We start from the raw sequence: 18,244 nt of genomic DNA on the forward strand, positions 1-18,244 counted from the left end.
TTGATAAGGCTGAGACAACTAACTGACATCCGCCATGTCAAGGAATTCCAGCTTTAAGAGTAACCCCACAACAAATTTCTCAAAACTATGCCAGAGGGTTCATTCATTGAACAGAAGTATGATATGAACTGACGCGACATGACGAAGGAAAAATCAAACTTACACTGTAACGGACACAACTCTCTTTGAAGTTAGAACGTGTCTTCTAAACAGATATTTTTTCTTGAATAAAATCATAGATTACTCTGCATTACACTGATGAAATTGCGGAAGTGTTGAACTACAAAAGATCCACCAATACGGTTTTAATACTTTTTAAAGGTTCTTACAAAAGAAGAGATACCAGTTAACATACTAATAATATAATTTCACTTAATTTATCGCAGTTACATGAATTAGAAAATCCTAAATATCTTTCTAAATTATTTAAACATCGTCACTGTTTACGCGGTGGCTATATCATGAAAATCTCCCACAGTCCTTTAGACATCATCATCATTTTCCACCATCGCGGTAAAAATCATGAACATCCCTTGCGGCCATGTAGATGTCATCATCGTCTCCTGGGATCACGGTAACGTCATTGTCGTAATCCGCGATCGCGGCAAAATCATCTCCCGCAGTCACGGAAACGTCATCGTCGTCTTGTGCAATCGCGGCAATATCAGTAATTTTCTGGCATTATTGGTACCGGTACTGACATTTCACCAGCGGTTCTCGGTTCCATTCTTTTGCTAAAAACCGACGGAACCGACATTTGACGTGAAGCACCGACCTAAGAATGAAAAAAGTCAATCAGTCCCAGGTTTAGGTCTTACCATGAGACCTAATAGCCTATGTAAAGAGCATTTTTGTTTCCTATTAATATTAATTAATTTACTTTAACAACCTAATAAAACTTACATCTAGTTCTCAGTCAAATTAATGCTTGTCTGTCCTATCTAGAACAGCCATTCAGGGTGAATTTCTTGGCAGTGATGCAATGCCCTAATGGCATGGTATGGTCTGGGTTGTTAGAAAAAAGAAATCACATAAACAAATAATAATAGTAGTAACTTTTTATTTACAGTAAGACCAAGAAGAGTGGCATTTTTCTTAAACAGGTTGTTATTTTAAAACAGATACCAGAGGTCAGACCCACTTGTTGTATTCCATGATATATTTGACGAATTCATTAAATCATTGGTTACACAGACTCATTGGTTGGTTAAGGAAAATTATTAAGAAAACAATATGATAGTAATATGATTTTGTGGTAAAAAAGAACCAAGAATCAATTATTTAAAACATAACAGTAAGGGATGAGTTATTCCTTGGGTTCCAGCCAATGTTAGAAATGTTTAGAAGTGGTGATCGTGGCCCTCACTCCTGGTTTCTGTCAATGCCACATTAGCAATACATGGTATTGCTCTTTATGAGACTTTGCTTGTGCTTCGAGTTAGACTTTCTTGACAATTTGCACAACATCTTCATCATTCAGAATGTGGTCCTTGCCCACTTTCTGTGGCTGATGCTTCACTGAAGAGCCCCATACTAAAGCACTGGAAAAGGAAATGCATTAAGACTTAGAAAAAAAAGAGTTTTTATAATAATGTAGCCAGGCTACATTGAAGTATTTGTTACCTTATTTAGTAGCCTTTGTTCTTGGAGGTTAGTCGTTTTCTCAAATATATTTGGCCGCGGTGTGTGGCATCCTCTGGGAGTATAGAGAGTTCAATTTATATGATTGTACACTATATACACACAGCACGATAACATTAAGACCATGTCGCAGAATCTTCATGGGCCATAGAAAATACAGCACCAACTGACAACAGTATAAATTTCCTAACTATTTGGCAACACTGCAATAATGAAAGTTCCCCATACCAACAAAACCTAGATTCTCAACCTGCAAAACCAACTCTTCTCCGCAGTAGGTCAGTGAACAAAAACAGTCAGTGGGAGTTTGAATTCCTACAATTGTCCGCCATGCGTTTGCGCTCGCGAAGATGCCGCAACATGATCTCAACATCGTGCTGAGCACATTGAGGATGCAACACACCATGGCGAAATATATCGGAGGGAACAACTAACCTGCAAGAACAAAGGCTTGTCCTACTAAAAAAGGTAACAAATAATTCAATTTTTAGTTCTTGCACCTGGGAAAATATAAAATGACATTTAATGACGTACAATTAGTTATTACTAGTAAAATACAATAGTTCCAATCTAGTTAATTTTTCACTGAAGAGTAACTGTAGAAGCAAGATAACAAAGTTTATTGTAAGTACAGTATTTAATATAGTGATTTCTATCTAAGAGTACATAGAATATAGAATGTAAAACAACTAATCAGTTATTTGTGCATATACAGTAATGGATTTATTCTATCATAATGGTAATTAATGCTTTCTGACTTGAAGGTTTTTTAGGATGAATAATATAATTGTTGTTTACAAGATGTATAATTTTTCTATTGTATTTAATCTTGTAAACAACAATGAAATTATTCATCACAAAAAACAAAAACATTTGATTAATTTAAAAGCTACTCCACCACAGTTCAAGCCTATAGTTAAAACCCATAAAGACGGATTTCCTATCAGACCTGTCATCAATTGCATCCCAGCTCCATCGTACAATTTAAGTAAATACCTAACAAATATGCTTTAGTCTAAACTTGATATGGCCTCCGATTTGTCAAAACTCCAAATAATTTATTGACTCTTTAAAACCAAACAAACACGACCCAAACAGTATCTTATTATCAATAGATGTTGATAATAATGTGTCTAAACATACCTACTAATGAAGCTATTGACACATCTATAAGTATAAAAGAGGATGTTTGTATATATATTTGTTTGTTTGTTTGTTTGTTTGGCAGTGATAAACTCAGACACCGCTGAACCGATTGCCACGGAACTTGGTACATACGTGTAGAATGTCATGGAATAGGTTTATACACCATCAATTTCGTGATCCGTCCAATCGGCTCCGCCCCAGTGGCTCTGGAGTTTCCCATGTTAACGTTATGAGAAATTGAATTAATGAATCTTAACAGCTGTTTTAATTAAACAAGTTGGTTCTGTTCTATGATGTTCAATAGCATTTAAGTTACAAGGATTACCAACAGGCACCCTGTTGGTAATTGGCATCAGCACTACTATTTCTTTTACATTTATGACAACAGCTAATTTGCAACCAAAAGGTGAGTGAGCATAGCGAACGAACTTCAACCTGGAGGCGAGTTAGCGTAGTGAACGAGCTAACCTGAAGGCAAGTGAGCGTAGCAAACAAGCTAACCTGAAGGCAAGTGAGCGCAGCGAACGAGCTCCAACCTAAAGGTGAGTGAGCGTAGCGAACGAACTTCAACCAGAACGTGATTGAGCCATGCGAACGAGATCATCTTGAAAATTATGAAGTTAAACGGGGCAAAGCCTGCGGGATTATAAATAGTCAAAGGCAAGACAACGTCTGCCGGGTTCAGCTAGTTAGTTATAAAACTACAACAGTCTGAACCATTCTCTGAGCATGAAATGCAAGACATTAAAACAATAGCCGAGGAAATAACCAAACAGAATTATTTTGAATGGAACAGTAAAACATATTGCGACCCTAAAGGACTGCCTATAGGTGGCCCCTTGTTGGCTTTCCTAGCTGAAATCTATCTACATCAGTTTGAGGAAAATAACATTTTAACGCCAACTAACCCCCTCCACCGTAAAGTACTATTCTAAAAGAGGTATGTTGATGATTCGTTTATTGTGTTTAAAAAAATCTAAACGACAGGTAAATGCTTTTATAAAGTATTTGAACAACATTCATAACTATCTCAAATTTTAAATGGAATTGGAAGACAACAACTGTTTAAACTTCCTAGACGTCAAAATAACCAAAGTAAACAATAGTAGCTACGAATTTGGCATCTATAGAAAACCAACACAAACTGACTTAGTGATACCGAAAAAACTCCAATCATCCATATCAATAACCGATCTATGATATACCGACTTCTCACATATAACCTTTGTCCCCGTGAATTTGAAAAAGGAAAGAATATTATCAAACAAAATGCTTTCAACAATGGCTACGTTATTCAATTAATTGACAATTTAATTAGGAAAACAAAGCACAACCTACATAAACCACAAGATCATTCCATAAATAAAAAATATATCTCTTTCTGTTATGTAAACAAATTTTCTGAAACAATCGGCAATATTTAAACAAATAATGGTATCCAGCCTGGTTACAAACTCAACAACCCAACAAACTCAGCAAACCTATACAAGGACATACACAATCGATAGATAAAAAACAGGATAAAGGGGTATATCTGATACAATGCAACGATGGCGACAAATGTGACAAAAAAACCTGTTGGGTACACCAATAGGTCATTTTATCAGAGATTCAAGGAACACAATCCCACCAAACAAATTAATCCAATGTTGATTGTTGCCTAACATTTTCAGAGTAATATGGGTCACAAAATTGATTTTGAAAAATCATTAGGCGTTTTAAAAAGTTGTAGCCGGAAAAACAAAGTAAAAGTAAAAGGAATATTCAGACAAGATTACCTACCAGCTGTTTTGTGATGCAGATAACAAAACTGGAAATAAGAACCGCCAGTCAGCTGATACTGTAACGTCACACTTCATCAAGTTCCTTTAGTAGGCCTACAAATGTTGCCCGGTCGAGGTAATCTAACCGTGCGTACGCAAACATGAAACATGTTTACCTGCAGGCAATTGTAAAACAAGTTCTATGTATATTTCCGTGAGAGTGTATGTGTATATAAACTGTAAATAGTTGACAAACATCGTTTGATGTGATATTTTAACAGAAGAATGCTGCTGAAGATGGGCTGTAAGTAGCTCGAAACATGTAAACACCTTAACACAAAAATAAATATTGAACTAATAGTAAACGACGTGTTGCGTATCTAAGAGTGACCTAATTTTACTCCCATACAAGATCATATACATCCTACTCTTACCTTATCTTGTATTGAAGGATTATCATGTTCACTTTTACTGTATCCATCAGATTACCTTATCTTGTATTGAAGGATTATCATGTTCACTTTTACTGTATCCATCAGATGAAATCATTTATAACTAAAGTAGGACAACATTTTATCCCGCAATGAAAGATTTTCTATTTCATTATTGTGCAAGAAAAGAAAACCTTATTGTTAATGACTAATTTCATATATATGTATGACCATTGATTAATCTTTATATTTCTGCTGTATAGCTTATTTGTAAAGATTAATTATCATATGTTTTTAATATTGAAAAATGAGTAAATAAATAGTGATTGAAATGTGGTACTGAAATTGACTACTTTTATTTTGACTTTGATAATTGACAATTTAATACTTATTATTACATATTAGAGTCAGCAAGACCTCGATAACTCAAACAAAACTGTAAACAGTTAACAGACAACGTTTGAAGTGATATTTTAACACTTCAAAGAATGCTGCTGAAGATGAGCTGTAAGTAGCTCGAAACATGTACAGCATAAACTAGGACATTTGACACTTTAAGGCAAAAATAAAGTAAAATCTTACCTTTATAGTAAAAAAATTTAAGTTGTCAATGCTGATTATAAAATCAAAATAGCTGTAGTTGAAGTGAGTCAGTGACAGATTGTGCTGATACAAATTTTACTTAAATTTCTGTCAAATACACAAATTTTTTTACCTAGTCAAACACTGACTTATTGTGAGCTATAGGAACTCCCATTGTCATTTAATTAAGTTATATCTAAATATTGTTAGATGAGTTAAAAGTGTGCAAAGCAGCAAACAATTTTTGATTTGAAGCAACGATTTGATTTAAAAGATCTTCGATTTAAATCCATGCAACTCGATTTAAAGCAATACGTCATTTCCCCATCCATTTAATATCATAGAACCAACTTGTGTAGTTGAAACAGCTGACAAAATTCTTTTATTCCTTTTAAATATGATTATTCATAAGGTTAACATGGGAAACTCCAGAGCCTCTGGGGTAGAGCCCGAAAGGACTTTTGAGATAAGAATGTGTCTATATGTTAATCGGGAATGAGAGCTATCATCATACCAAATTTCAGCTCAATCCGACCAGTATTTTTCACGTTTACTTGTCACAAACATACATACATACATCCAAACTTTCTAATTTATAATATTAGTAGGATATTGTTAGATGATAAGTTAAAAGTGTGCGAAGCAGCAAACAATTTTTGATTCGAAGTAATGATTTGATTCAAAAGATTTTAGATTCTAATCAATGCAACTCGATTCAGAAGCAATACATCATCTCCCCATCCATACTTGTCAATGAAGTGAAATAACAATAATTAAACTTATCACATTTGTGTAGTGCTATTTTTTTATGTGGTATTAGGCCTATGGTATTCATATGACATATTATATGTATGGTGTATGGTTCAATCATATTTTAGAAGAACCTGTATTGCTCAAAATGTCGGTGAGCTGCTTTACTTGCCTAAAATGTTTAGATACGACTTCTGATTACAGTAGTCTACTATTTGAACTCACTATTTGAATTCCTTGGCAATAGATCTATGTAACTTGTTGCAGAAGTCCTCAACAGATCTCTTTTCAAAATGAAGTACAACTGGAGATCCATAATCTGGAAGCTGTCCTTTAGGCTTTGTGTATCTAAAAACAGAGTAGTGATTTGTTATTGATACTCTCTGGCATGATAACTCTTTACCATATACACTGATTACTTTAGAACAATAAAACTATCCCAAATTCAATCGTACAACCAATGCAAAAGGACGAAGAGGTGTGAGGTGTGTAGGAAGATTCTTAAATTATTGTTCAATGTGTGAATGTAATATTTGAAATTTATTACGGCTTTTGTTTTAATTGATCTTGGATCCCATTTAATTAGAAACTAGACAAAATAATTTATGTTCAATAACATTTGCCAACAGTTCAACACCTTCAACTCAGGAGAAAATACCCAATTCCATTTAGGTAAGAAAACAGTATCACCCAATAGGTTGTTTAGGTTGATAGTAGGGGTCTCCATGACAGACTTTTTATTTCAGGTGGTTTAAATAATCGGCTTATGGTCTTGAACCAAAATTGGTTTAGTTTGGAATTTATTAATTACAAAAAAAAATATAAATTTTATACTATTGTTGAACTATACAAAATCGTGCATTATGTCCTGCGATCACAGTGAAATTGTGATTTTCTTCTGCTGTATTGCCTTCTGAGATCACAGCAAAATCATGACCATATGTACCGCTGTTGTGGCAAAACTGAAAGTGAATTTACGATCGATCACCTTTGCAGACGCTTTTGGTGAATGTGAGAATAAATTCTTAAGCTTGGAATAAAAATCAAGCTGCTTGCACACATCAAATATAAATTACCCAACTGAAGATTGGCCCAACAATTATTTCTGGCCCAAACCGATCTCTCAGACTCAAAAACATATGAAACCCACAAACTCCTAGATAGATAGTTAAGAGAGTTTCTTACATCCTGACAAGTTTCAGGTAGTCCCACATCTTCTCTAGTAGATCATCAAAGTTCCATTTGTGATGTGCAGATATAGGAACACAATGAGGTATCTTGTAAATTATGTCAAGCTCTTCAATGCTTATTTGATCTGGAAATACAAATATATAATTACTGTAGCCTACTAACTAGTTAACTAAGTAAACTGAATGAATACAAGTTTTGGTTACCGTTACCATTGTGTTTGGTATCAGGTTAAGCTGTATTGCACAAATTTTAAGTCAAGGGAAGAGTTGGCATTAGAGTTCCTCTCATTACTCTCAAAGACTTATTTAAATAGACATTGATTTGACAAACATCAGTTTATACTTTATAGCCTCAGTATTCAGCAAATAAGTAAAATATGAATGTCTAGAAGTATCTTATCTTACAAAGATGGAGAATCTCTAGCTATTGGATTTATTTAAAGTAGAAACAAAATATTTTCTAAGAGTTTATTAGCTTTTAGATTACTGTATTATAATTAAAATTAGGGATGTGCCGATTCCGATTCTCGATACCTGTAAAGATAACGATACTGAAAAGTACCGTAAACAAAGTGATAAGTGTATGTAAAGTATACATATACTGTACTCATTACATATACTGTTAATGATAGTAAAACTCGACTGACATTGAGGGTTGCAAAGAGTGGGGCACATCATAGTTTATTTGGAATTAAAATTCATTTTCATAGCCCCAGGATTGCGTAATATGACATATAATGGTTAAAAAATACCTCGTCAGACAATCCTTAACATGTAGTGCTGATGAGGTATGTTTGAACTATTATATGTTATTTGGAATACTCTGAAGTCAGCTAATATAAATAATTCCAAGTTCATTAGCTCATATTCGTAATTGTTTTATATAATTCAAAATAGCCTTTGCATTTCACAACAAATGACATGTTCAACTGACAAAACAACTAGTAGAAAACTAGTTGAATGATAGAGGCTTATCACTTGCCGCCATGTTGTCAGATCGAGGGTGATGTTGCCAGATTGGACAGATGGTACAAGCATTACACACAAAGTGTAGATATAGTCAATGGTACTAGTAAATCTCACAATTTGTAACTTGTGATAGGCTTCGTGTACATTTCATTAGCTTGATAACTTGCTGACAATAGTATATAATAGCATTGACTATAAACACAAATTGTGAGTATTCATAATCAATGGTTGATCCCTTGATTGGAACTCACTACTATTTGCAACTTATTACTGTAGAGATTACCTATTTTGTTGAGCAGGTAAATGCAGGGTATGTATATCCGGTTTCCTTCAATTACATCAATCAAGTCGTCACTGGTTGCGTCATATCTCAAGGTGATGTCAGCGTTGTGGATCCTATACTCTGACAGTATTGTCTTGACTGTGTCTAGATCTAGTTCTGATTGTGGAACCTGTACACATTTTAAGGTTACCGGTAAGCAATCCAAATATTTCCAAAACAATACATAACTACTAAGAGGGGGCTAACTAGAGTTTTAAGTCACAGTTTTCGAAAGTTCTGCCTATTCAACAAACAGTAACAAAAATATTTTTAATATGGAACTCAAAACTAAAAGGAAATAAGTTTGTTCGTTTTTAAAATAAAATGTAAATTTAAAAATGGTACTTTACTGTTAAGGGGAACATTCATTATTATCGATGATTTATTTTCGATACCTATATTGATATTTATGTTTTCCTTTACGATATATATTCCATCTGTTTTAATATCTTCAAAGGCATTTAAATTACAGACAGACAGACAAACAGACATAGCAAAATATGTCTTAGTTATACTTGGTTCAATAACCGAGTTATAGCTCGTATTATAGAATAGGATTACGAACGATCTTATTTAGGCAAAAATAATAGCCTATATATTGGATTAAGAAATTAAACTATTCTAAACTAACCTAACATAACTAACCAAACTTGCTGTTCTTGAATTATTCTCCCAAGTGGAGGTGTTTAGGGATAATCTAAGTATTACTACGACGAAAAACGAATTTAAACTATAAAATTAAGCAAAAGTATTTCTCATCTATCTTTATAATGAACAAATTTGTGGACAAACAAAAACAGACAGCTGATAGTAAACTTAAACATTCATATCATCTGTAGTATGACTATTACAAATAACAAAAGGCAGGCATTTTCAACAGCTGTCAAGGCTAAGTTACCGTTTCAAAATAACGTTTGATAACAGAAAAGGCATATGGGGAATTTTTTTTTAAAAAAAGAGGTTGGCGGCCTCTTTTAACCTTGCATTTGCCCGTCCACATAGACTAAGCGCCCGTGCGTGGATCGTTAACAGCAAAGCAAGGAGTGAGCCGGTACAGTACAAAGGTGAACTGTACTGATAAAATGTTATCGGCAGTGACCAGGATCCGAACCCACGACATCGCTGCCTTGGGCCCGAAGTCCGCGACGCTACCGACTGAGCCACCGACTCACTAATAGGCTATCAAACGGAATTTTGAAATGATACAGCAAGTTTGGTTAGTTAGGTTAGTTTAGAACAGTTTCATTTCAATATAATTTTTTTTTTTTTTTTTTTTGATACTGAACAATATTTATTTATCGTAGGCTAAGTATCAGCTGATAAGTTTAAATTTGTTAATATCAATATATTGAATACAAAAATAAAATATCAATATCTCCAAAAGAAATCATCGATAATAATGAATGTTCCCTTTGACAGGAAAGTCCCTTAAATATAATGATAAGTATAATGAAAGGTACAATAAAACCTGGCCTATAAATTATTACCAATGCGAGCCAGTCTCTCAACCTAATTTTTGGTCTTGCACAACATTAGACATTTTGGGTACCGGTACTCGAAGACCCACAAGAAGTGAAGATGGCTGGTCTCCAACTAGCAGATGTCTGTCTTATTAGGCTACAATACTACCACTGATATCCTCTGATTGATGCCTTGATTATCTAGTCCAGTGTTACATTCAACAAATTTATACTGAATGTTAATATCAATAGCACATAGGTACTCTTGTATTTGATTTGAATTGCACTGCAGCAATGAAACCTGACAAACTCAACACTCCCTAGTTGTTGGGTTTGACACACTTTTTTGAAATATCAGGGACTCTATTGGTTTTTTAGGAATGAACTGATTCCAAGTCGTTTCTCGATTCCTGACGTTGGAATCGGAATCTACTGCTCAAACTCGATTCCAATACAGTAGGGATGGACGAGATTGGATATTTAGTTCGAGACGAGACGAGACAAGATTTTTTATTTCTCATAAAATTTCGAGACGAGATCGAGACGGGATTTCCCTTCTCGTACACAACGGGAAATGCACGTTCAAAATTTTTACCTGATTTTGTAACATTGTTAGATGACTGTTTAAATACAAAAATAATGATAATAGGCAAGAATATTTACAATCTTTTATTAAAAAACATCAGCATAACATTTTTTTATTAATCACGCCTAACTTATTAAAAATGCCTACGATTAGGAAACATAGTGATATCAGTTAGGATAGAGTTCAACTTATCCTAAAATAAAATAAATCATAAAATAAAAGCAATATTAATTTTTATAAAATAGTTACTTGTTTTGACTTTTTATAGTAATAAAACATTCCTCACACTGCTTAAACTTAACAAAACTTCTCAAATGTTATTAAAGTAATATTTACATTTAAAGAATTAATTAAATAAGAACGCCTTCGCAAAGGAAACGCAACTACAACACGCTCCTGTATTGCAGGTATTGCATTGACTTTCTGCAGGCGTTTTTAATTTTTTTTTTTATTTTTTATTCTTGTCTCGATAAAAATCTCGGCCAAAAAGAAATCTCGTCTCGTGTAACGAGATTAAAAATTTCCCGAAATTTTGAGACTTGACCATCCCTACAATACAGATTCCCAAATCGTCTTGGAATATCTCACAATTTGAAAACTACCACTATTGCGAAAGACGACGATAACGATTCCGTGACCGCGGGAGAAGATGATAATGTCTAAATGGCCGGAGGGAAATGATCAAAACTTTTGACGCGATCGCGGTATACGACTGGTAAAGTCTTCACGTCCGTGGTAGATGTTAATAATTAATAAAGACGATGATGGTGTTTTCGTTACCGTGCTGGGTATTCAGGATTTGGCAGTGACATCGGGAGACAATGACGATATTTACACGAGCTTTGGTAATGATCAGAATTTTGCCGCCACCACGGGAGATGACAATGGGTCAACCCCTCCGCAGGAGAAGATAACAATGTATAGACGGACACGAGAGACGATGATAATACACAGCCACGGGAGATGTTAATGAATTAGCCATTATCCCGGAAGACGATAATGATGATTCCATTACCGCGTTGGGTATTCAGGATTTTGCCATGACCTTGGGTTACAATAAAGATATCTATACGACTGCAGGAGACGATAATGATGTCTACTAGATCGTGGCAAAATTCCAACTATCCACCGTAGGAGACGATGACGAATTGATGATACTACCTCGAGTTTGGCTTGATTGAAAATCTCAGGCTGGCACACCTCAAGTTATGATAAAATTTTCTTTTTGGTTTCTTTTTGTAACAGGCTATACATACAATATTTTATATATTTCATGTGTTTAAAAGGGTTTAAAACTTTTAAAGTTTTTTACTTAATGGAATCGATGGAATTGGAATCAAGAATCTTTCAATGAATTTGAAACAGCTAAACGAAACTTTCCTGAATCATCAATAGTTTTCTTTATGTTTTTAAAACCCAATAAACCTCTGACATGTTCTTAACAACCAATCACACAAAACAATAATGACTGGATATTATATTTAATATGGAAATATTCTAGTTTTACATAATTTAAATTTAAATCTTCAAAACTATGTGAATGAAATATCAGGAGATGCTGTTAACAAACTACAAATTACACTGGTAATGAAAATATATTTACAAGTGTTTGTAGATTGATTCCTCCTTTATCCTTTTTACGAAAACCGATGTTAGGAGGTTGTTTGTTCAGCCGAAGTCCAAAACCTTCCAACTCATGTTCAATCAACTTCTTGTGCCCGAGGGGTTTTAGAACATCCAAAACGATAAAAATGAGGCTGCAAGTTCGGGCAACAGCAATTACTTGTCTACCACGACCTTTGCCATCCTTGGCTCCTTCTATGATTCCAGGAAGATCAAGTAACTGAAAAATAAACACTAGGTAAGTTGGTTTAGAATATATTTTTTATTGGTCATTCATACCCTTGAAGACTGATAACTACTGGAAATGTCTACAGGTTAGAATGAACAATGTTATTGTTAAACATTATTATGCCCTTTAGCATTCAAGGACTGGTGATGCATATATTCACACAATGCTTGTAGTGTAGACATAGCGTTAAGGAAGCAGATTTTTGGCCAATTCTTTAACCGATTGGAAGGTGTTTTTAGTCACTAGCAGGTTCGCACCATTATGACACTACTCTCCTGCACTCTGCAGAGGCACTTTGACTTTGAGTGTGGCATACTACCTTTCCCACACTAAAAATGTATTTTTTTTATATGTCAGACATCTTTTAAGAAAATTAAGTTTTGCTGAAATTTATTTAAGTTTTTTTTTTGGAAATAAAATACTATCTAGTATTGTGGCCAGTTATATTCTAAATAATAAATTTAAGTTACGGAATCAAGTAGTCGATTAAAACTCAACAGCTAGGCTAGTTTACAAAGGAAAAAGGATTTCAAGGCCATATTTATACTCCTAACATATTTCCACACTTTACCCTCACTCATTGCATTAGAGCCTTTGCTTTTGACTTTAGTCGTCTGGCCATGAATCTGAGCATTGTATTTGTTTCTTGTAATAAAAAAATGTAGCACTGACGTAATCTCACATGTGGCCGGAGGTTCGATGGTTAAACAAATTTTAAAAACACACAGCGAAGCGTACATGTCAGCTACAGAGCTGCAAATGGTGTCATTCTGTTCACAAATGATGCCTATGCCAGTAAGTAGCATAGCGAGGAACCTTGTTGCGGCTTACAAGCGAACTACGGATCCATATGCTGAAACAGCCATTTTACTCTACTCTGTGTATAGGCCTACTCTATAAACCAATTCAAAATAAATTTGTGTAAATGTGTGGTTAAAAATTAAATTAAAAAAATCTTTTTAACTACATAAATCGAACTGCCTTAACTAACTGATGGTAGGGAAACAAGTTTCTTTCTTTTGATTTTAGACATACCTGGATCTTTGCTCCTTTGTACTTGATACAACCAGGCACAGTTGTTAGAGTCGTGAATTCATAGGCAGCAACTTCAGAATAGACCCCTGCCAGGGTTGTCAGCAATGTAGACTTTCCAACAGAAGGAAATCCTGAAATTTATTGCGTCTTTAAACCCTAGAACTGCCAATTGGTCATTTTATGGGCGACTTATAGCTGACCTATGTGAAGAACCGTCGGTTATAAAATGACCGATCCCCAGTATCATTATCAAAGCTCATAATTAACTCCTTGAATTATTTTAAGCATGAATGTAAAGTTAAAGATGTTGGCTATCTTGCTAACTTACTCAGTGGTAATATGTTTTGTTGGGTTAGCGTGGTTGAATTAGTTTTCTTTTTCTGCTGACTTGAGAATTCAAGTTCAGCTGATGAAGGCATTAAAAAAATCAAAAAAACATTCTGTGGGAAATTTTTCAACTACGAAAACAAATAATAGGCCAACTTTTTCAAAAGTTGAGATGAGTTTTTAGGCCTATAATAAAATGTGGCCACCTATACAACTTAACTCAATAAACTTCAATTTATATGGTGATTTAAATGCCCAAACAAAATATACTAAAACGCTAATAACTTAACATTTGTTGGCAAAGAACAACCTCTAGAAAAATAGGTCATAAATTAAGGTTAAGTTTCATCCCTAGATACAAATAACCTAGGGCCTACAACTGGCTACAATATCTTAAAAAATATGTTTTTCACTTTTTTAATATAACCCTCCAAGTGTCTCTAGTTTTGGTCTTAATGTTCGCCCATTTATTGCGCAATTGCAGGGTTTTATTAAAATGTATCTTAGAAACTTAAAAACAATGTAAAGTATACTGTTTTGTATATCATTTTGTTTGGAAAATTATGGGCTTGAATGTAACATTTTTTAAAAACATTACAAAAAAAAATTTTCAACAATTTTTGTGGGGTTAATATTTTTCAAAAATTATAAAATAAATGAAAAAAATTTATGTTTGCGCCCAATAAATTGTTATAATTTATAGGTCTACAAATATTTTAAAATAGCCACTTTGTTCAGAATTTTATGAGGATTCCAAAAATATAATAACATAAGGAAGTAGGTTTGCAAATAAATAAGTTATGGGCAAAAAACAAATTTCGGTACATAGCGTTTAGCTAAGAATGCATAGCCTAACCATAGCTAGGAATCAGGATGATAATTTACATCAATATCACTACCTACTTCTTCAGGATCATCAACCAGCCCTTCAAAATCACTTAAATCTTCTTATAATGCACCTTGAATATCACTACTTTTGATTTTTAACACTAAAACAATGATAAACGTAATAAAACACATCAGTCATCGGTGCGAGGTTAACCAAGCTGTTTACAAATAAATACGCACGTCAGCTGTCTGCTACAATATTTTCGGAACTAAAATGAAAAGCGTATAGAAACAGACATCAGGAGAAAGCTCTGAATCTCTGCTGAAAAAAACGATAGGCCTACCTAACTCGATCCAGCTCAATCTGATTCAGTCAGTCCCAGATCCGTCGCCGTAAACAGTGTTTGTGAGTCACAAAAGCGACACATAACACTACAGCGGATTTGTTATGAGTCGCTTTTACGACACATAACACTCGGAGGGGTAGTTAAGTAACATAAGCTTAACTTATGTAAAGTACAGCATAAGTGCTGGTATTTCAGCGAATCTAACGTGGCAGTTTAATTAGTAGCATAGGCCTAGTGTAAGTCCTTTACCAACAAAACCGATTCGAGCATCTCCAGTTTTGGCAACTTCAAATCCTTCAACAGTTGCACCACCACCACCTTTAGGAGTGATAAGTTCTCGCCTCAATTTAGCCAACCGAGCTTTAAGTAAACCAAGATGCCCTGCTGTAGCTTTATTCTTCTGAGTTCTTGCCATCTGAAATACAAACATTTAACTTAAGGCCTAAGATAGGAAATCTTTTTTTTCAAAGAAATCAAATTTGGTTTTGACTGATTCTGCTTTTTATTATTCTTTAATGAAGAACAAGTAGCTAACTTAACCTAACTTAAATTTAAGTTAAAAATGCCTATATCAGATTCACAGATGTAGGCTTAAGTTAAATGTTAAAACTTATTTTCAAGACCAGTTAAAATAATTCACCGTGGTTGACTTAAGTTAACCCTTCCAGGGCTAAATTAAATGAAGGACTTGAGCTTAATTATTTTTTGCCAAAAACTAAAAACTAAAGTGGTTGCGTTTTGTATTTATTTAACTTGAAATAATTCATGGATCATAAAAAGATTTTCCTTAGGGCTGAATTAATTTTTGTACAAAAGTTATGAAGAAAATAAAATTTGATTTGACGGATATATCCGTCTTTGGCCCACAAAAAACATAAGGTGGGTGGATATATCCGTCTGCTGCCCTCAGTGATAATCATAAAATATGAACACTGCCAATAATCAAGAGTATTCTTGTGGGCGGTAGACGGATATATCCGTCAACCTTAGGCTATTCCTTCCCTTGTTTTGTTTTTTATCCATAAAAATGTATATCTATCATTCAAAAGTAAATCTAAACCACTCAGTTTTGCTCCCATGTCCTCAATCCCATTCCCCACCAAGACTTCCACTACGTAAAGACTGTTCTTCAGGTTCATCATATCCATCACATTCCATACTATTATTTTCCCTGCCAAGTATAAAACCCCTCTCAGACATACTTTTATAAAGCATCTCAATAACATCTTCAATTTTCAGATCGTTTGCCTTAATAAATTTAGCTCGATAACATAAAAATAAAGTACAAAACACAAAATGTAAACATCACTCACTTACAACCATGTGTGAAGTGACAGCAATATTTACCTACGCACACTCTATGGTGCAAAATAGCCGAAACAGCTGCGGCAATTATTATTGCCAACCACAAAAACAAAATAACCCATTTATAATGCAGTGTAATGTTTATTACCGTATTATAAACATTGTGTATCAATTCGCTTTTTGGGCGGATCATAGCCCTGGAAGGGTTTAAGTTATTTCTTCACTGTGAATGGATCGAGCTTTCGCCATTCTTAGTTGCGAAGTCCACATCTGATAGATTTTAAACTTGGTTAAGAGGTGCACTGAACATAAGTTAAGTGGTGCTGCCAAGCAGAAGGCTACCTATTTAAACAAACAATTTGGACGGAGATACCTTCTAACTTAATTTGTGAAAAGGGCCAACTTACCGGCAAGAAACTTTATAAAATTCATTCATTCTAAATATTGTTAAAGTATTTTCATTTAAGCCTAGATGTTAGGGTTGGGTCCAAACAAATAGGCTAAATGAAGCCTATGCCAACTTATAAAACTGGCTAGGCCTAACTTTTATAGCCTAGGCCTAAACTTAGTGCTGGAAATTTTTAAAAACAATGAAGAACGATTTAAAGAGATTCAAACAAACTAAAAAGTTTGTAATCAGTGTATGCCTATGAAACAATAAAAATATGAAGAAATAGTAAAACAAAAACCTAACCTAAAAATTGTTGGGACTCGGAGCATAGGCCTATTGGTTATTAATTAGAACAGATGCTTATCAGATATAAAAATTACCTCAGCTTCAATAGCTGCAATTTTTTCAAGGATGGTGCTCATATTAAATTGTGTGATTAACCTTCTAATTTAAAAACAAACACCACGTTGAAAATTAAGTCTGGCTGCGAATAACAATGAGGTTAATAGCAAACAAACAGCAAAAAAACAGCTAAGCATTTCGTATTTCGTTCCGTTGCAGTTCAATCCGTTGGCGTTGCGTTTGTTTGTGTTGGTTGGCAGGCGGCAGGCGTAGGACCTGGCAGGCATACAGACAGACGACAGACAGCAGAAAAACCGAACAAGGCACATAAGAAGACAAAAGTGTTTTTTTATTATACTTATTTTTGATCTTACTATCATGGAGTTTTAAAGCACGGCCACCTTTAAAGGTGGCCGTGAAAGTCATACTTATTCAAAATATAGCCTACCAAGATAAGATGTAGTTACAGTGGTACATAAAATTTCGAATCCGCAAGGCAGTGCTCTTGGTCCTATTTTATACATTTTGTTCACTTATGATCTTCCAAGAACTCAGGGTATTACAGTACAGTCGCAGCTCGCAACGTTTGCAGACGACACTGCTTTTTTAATCAATTCAGGATCCTATTATGGTATCATCAAACTAAACTTACAGGCTACATTAGATGACTTGTCTTAATATTAGTAGTGGCTACAAAATTTGAAAATCAAAGTAAACGAAACAAAATCCATTCAAGTTACATTTACCCTACGAACTTGCCCCTCAGTACAGTAACGTTGAAATGTCATGCTTCCACAATCTGGCGAAGTTAAGTACCTTGCATGGCATTCTCATATTTGGAACAAAAGACTTCAATTAAATTTGAAAACAAACAAACTATATTGGTTTATCGGTCGAAATTCAAAATGATTTATTGAAAAACAAATTACTTTTATACAAAATTATATTAAAACCTATTTTATTGGACTTATGATATC

The 18,244-nt window shown here is 34.3% G+C and overlaps 1 protein-coding gene across 1 annotated transcript; it reads right to left on the reverse strand.

Moving 5' to 3' along the window:
• Positions 1-1,038: 1,038 nt before the first annotated feature.
• Positions 1,039-17,458, reverse strand: LOC129004895 (GTP-binding protein 128up). Its single transcript, XM_054433591.1, has 8 exons — positions 17,306-17,458; positions 15,479-15,644; positions 13,728-13,858; positions 12,444-12,683; positions 8,756-8,924; positions 7,499-7,628; positions 6,539-6,661; positions 1,039-1,541 (listed from the first exon to the last, which is right to left on the reverse strand). Exons 1-8 carry the CDS (start codon positions 17,345-17,347, stop codon positions 1,439-1,441), a joined length of 1,104 nt encoding a protein of 367 aa, XP_054289566.1. The 5' UTR covers positions 17,348-17,458; the 3' UTR covers positions 1,039-1,438.
• Positions 17,459-18,244: the final 786 nt, after the last annotated feature.

This window comes from Macrosteles quadrilineatus, unplaced genomic scaffold, assembly GCF_028750875.1.
Source record: "Macrosteles quadrilineatus isolate MER2022 unplaced genomic scaffold, UCM_ALF_1.0 Scaffold_1__1_contigs__length_201487025, whole genome shotgun sequence".
NCBI classification, from domain to species: domain Eukaryota; kingdom Metazoa; phylum Arthropoda; class Insecta; order Hemiptera; family Cicadellidae; genus Macrosteles; species Macrosteles quadrilineatus.

Coding starts and splice junctions, on each gene's coding strand:
- LOC129004895 (XM_054433591.1), bottom strand. CDS start 17,347: ATGAGCACCATCCTTGAAAAAATTGCAGCTATTGAAGCTGAG. Junction 13,859..15,478: donor TGCTCGAATCGGTTTTGTTG/GTAAAGGACTTA, acceptor AATAAATTTCAG/GATTTCCTTCTGTTGGAAAG. Junction 8,925..12,443: donor GAATCAATCTACAAACACTT/GTAAATATATTT, acceptor AAATGTGTACAG/GTTCCACAATCAGAACTAGA.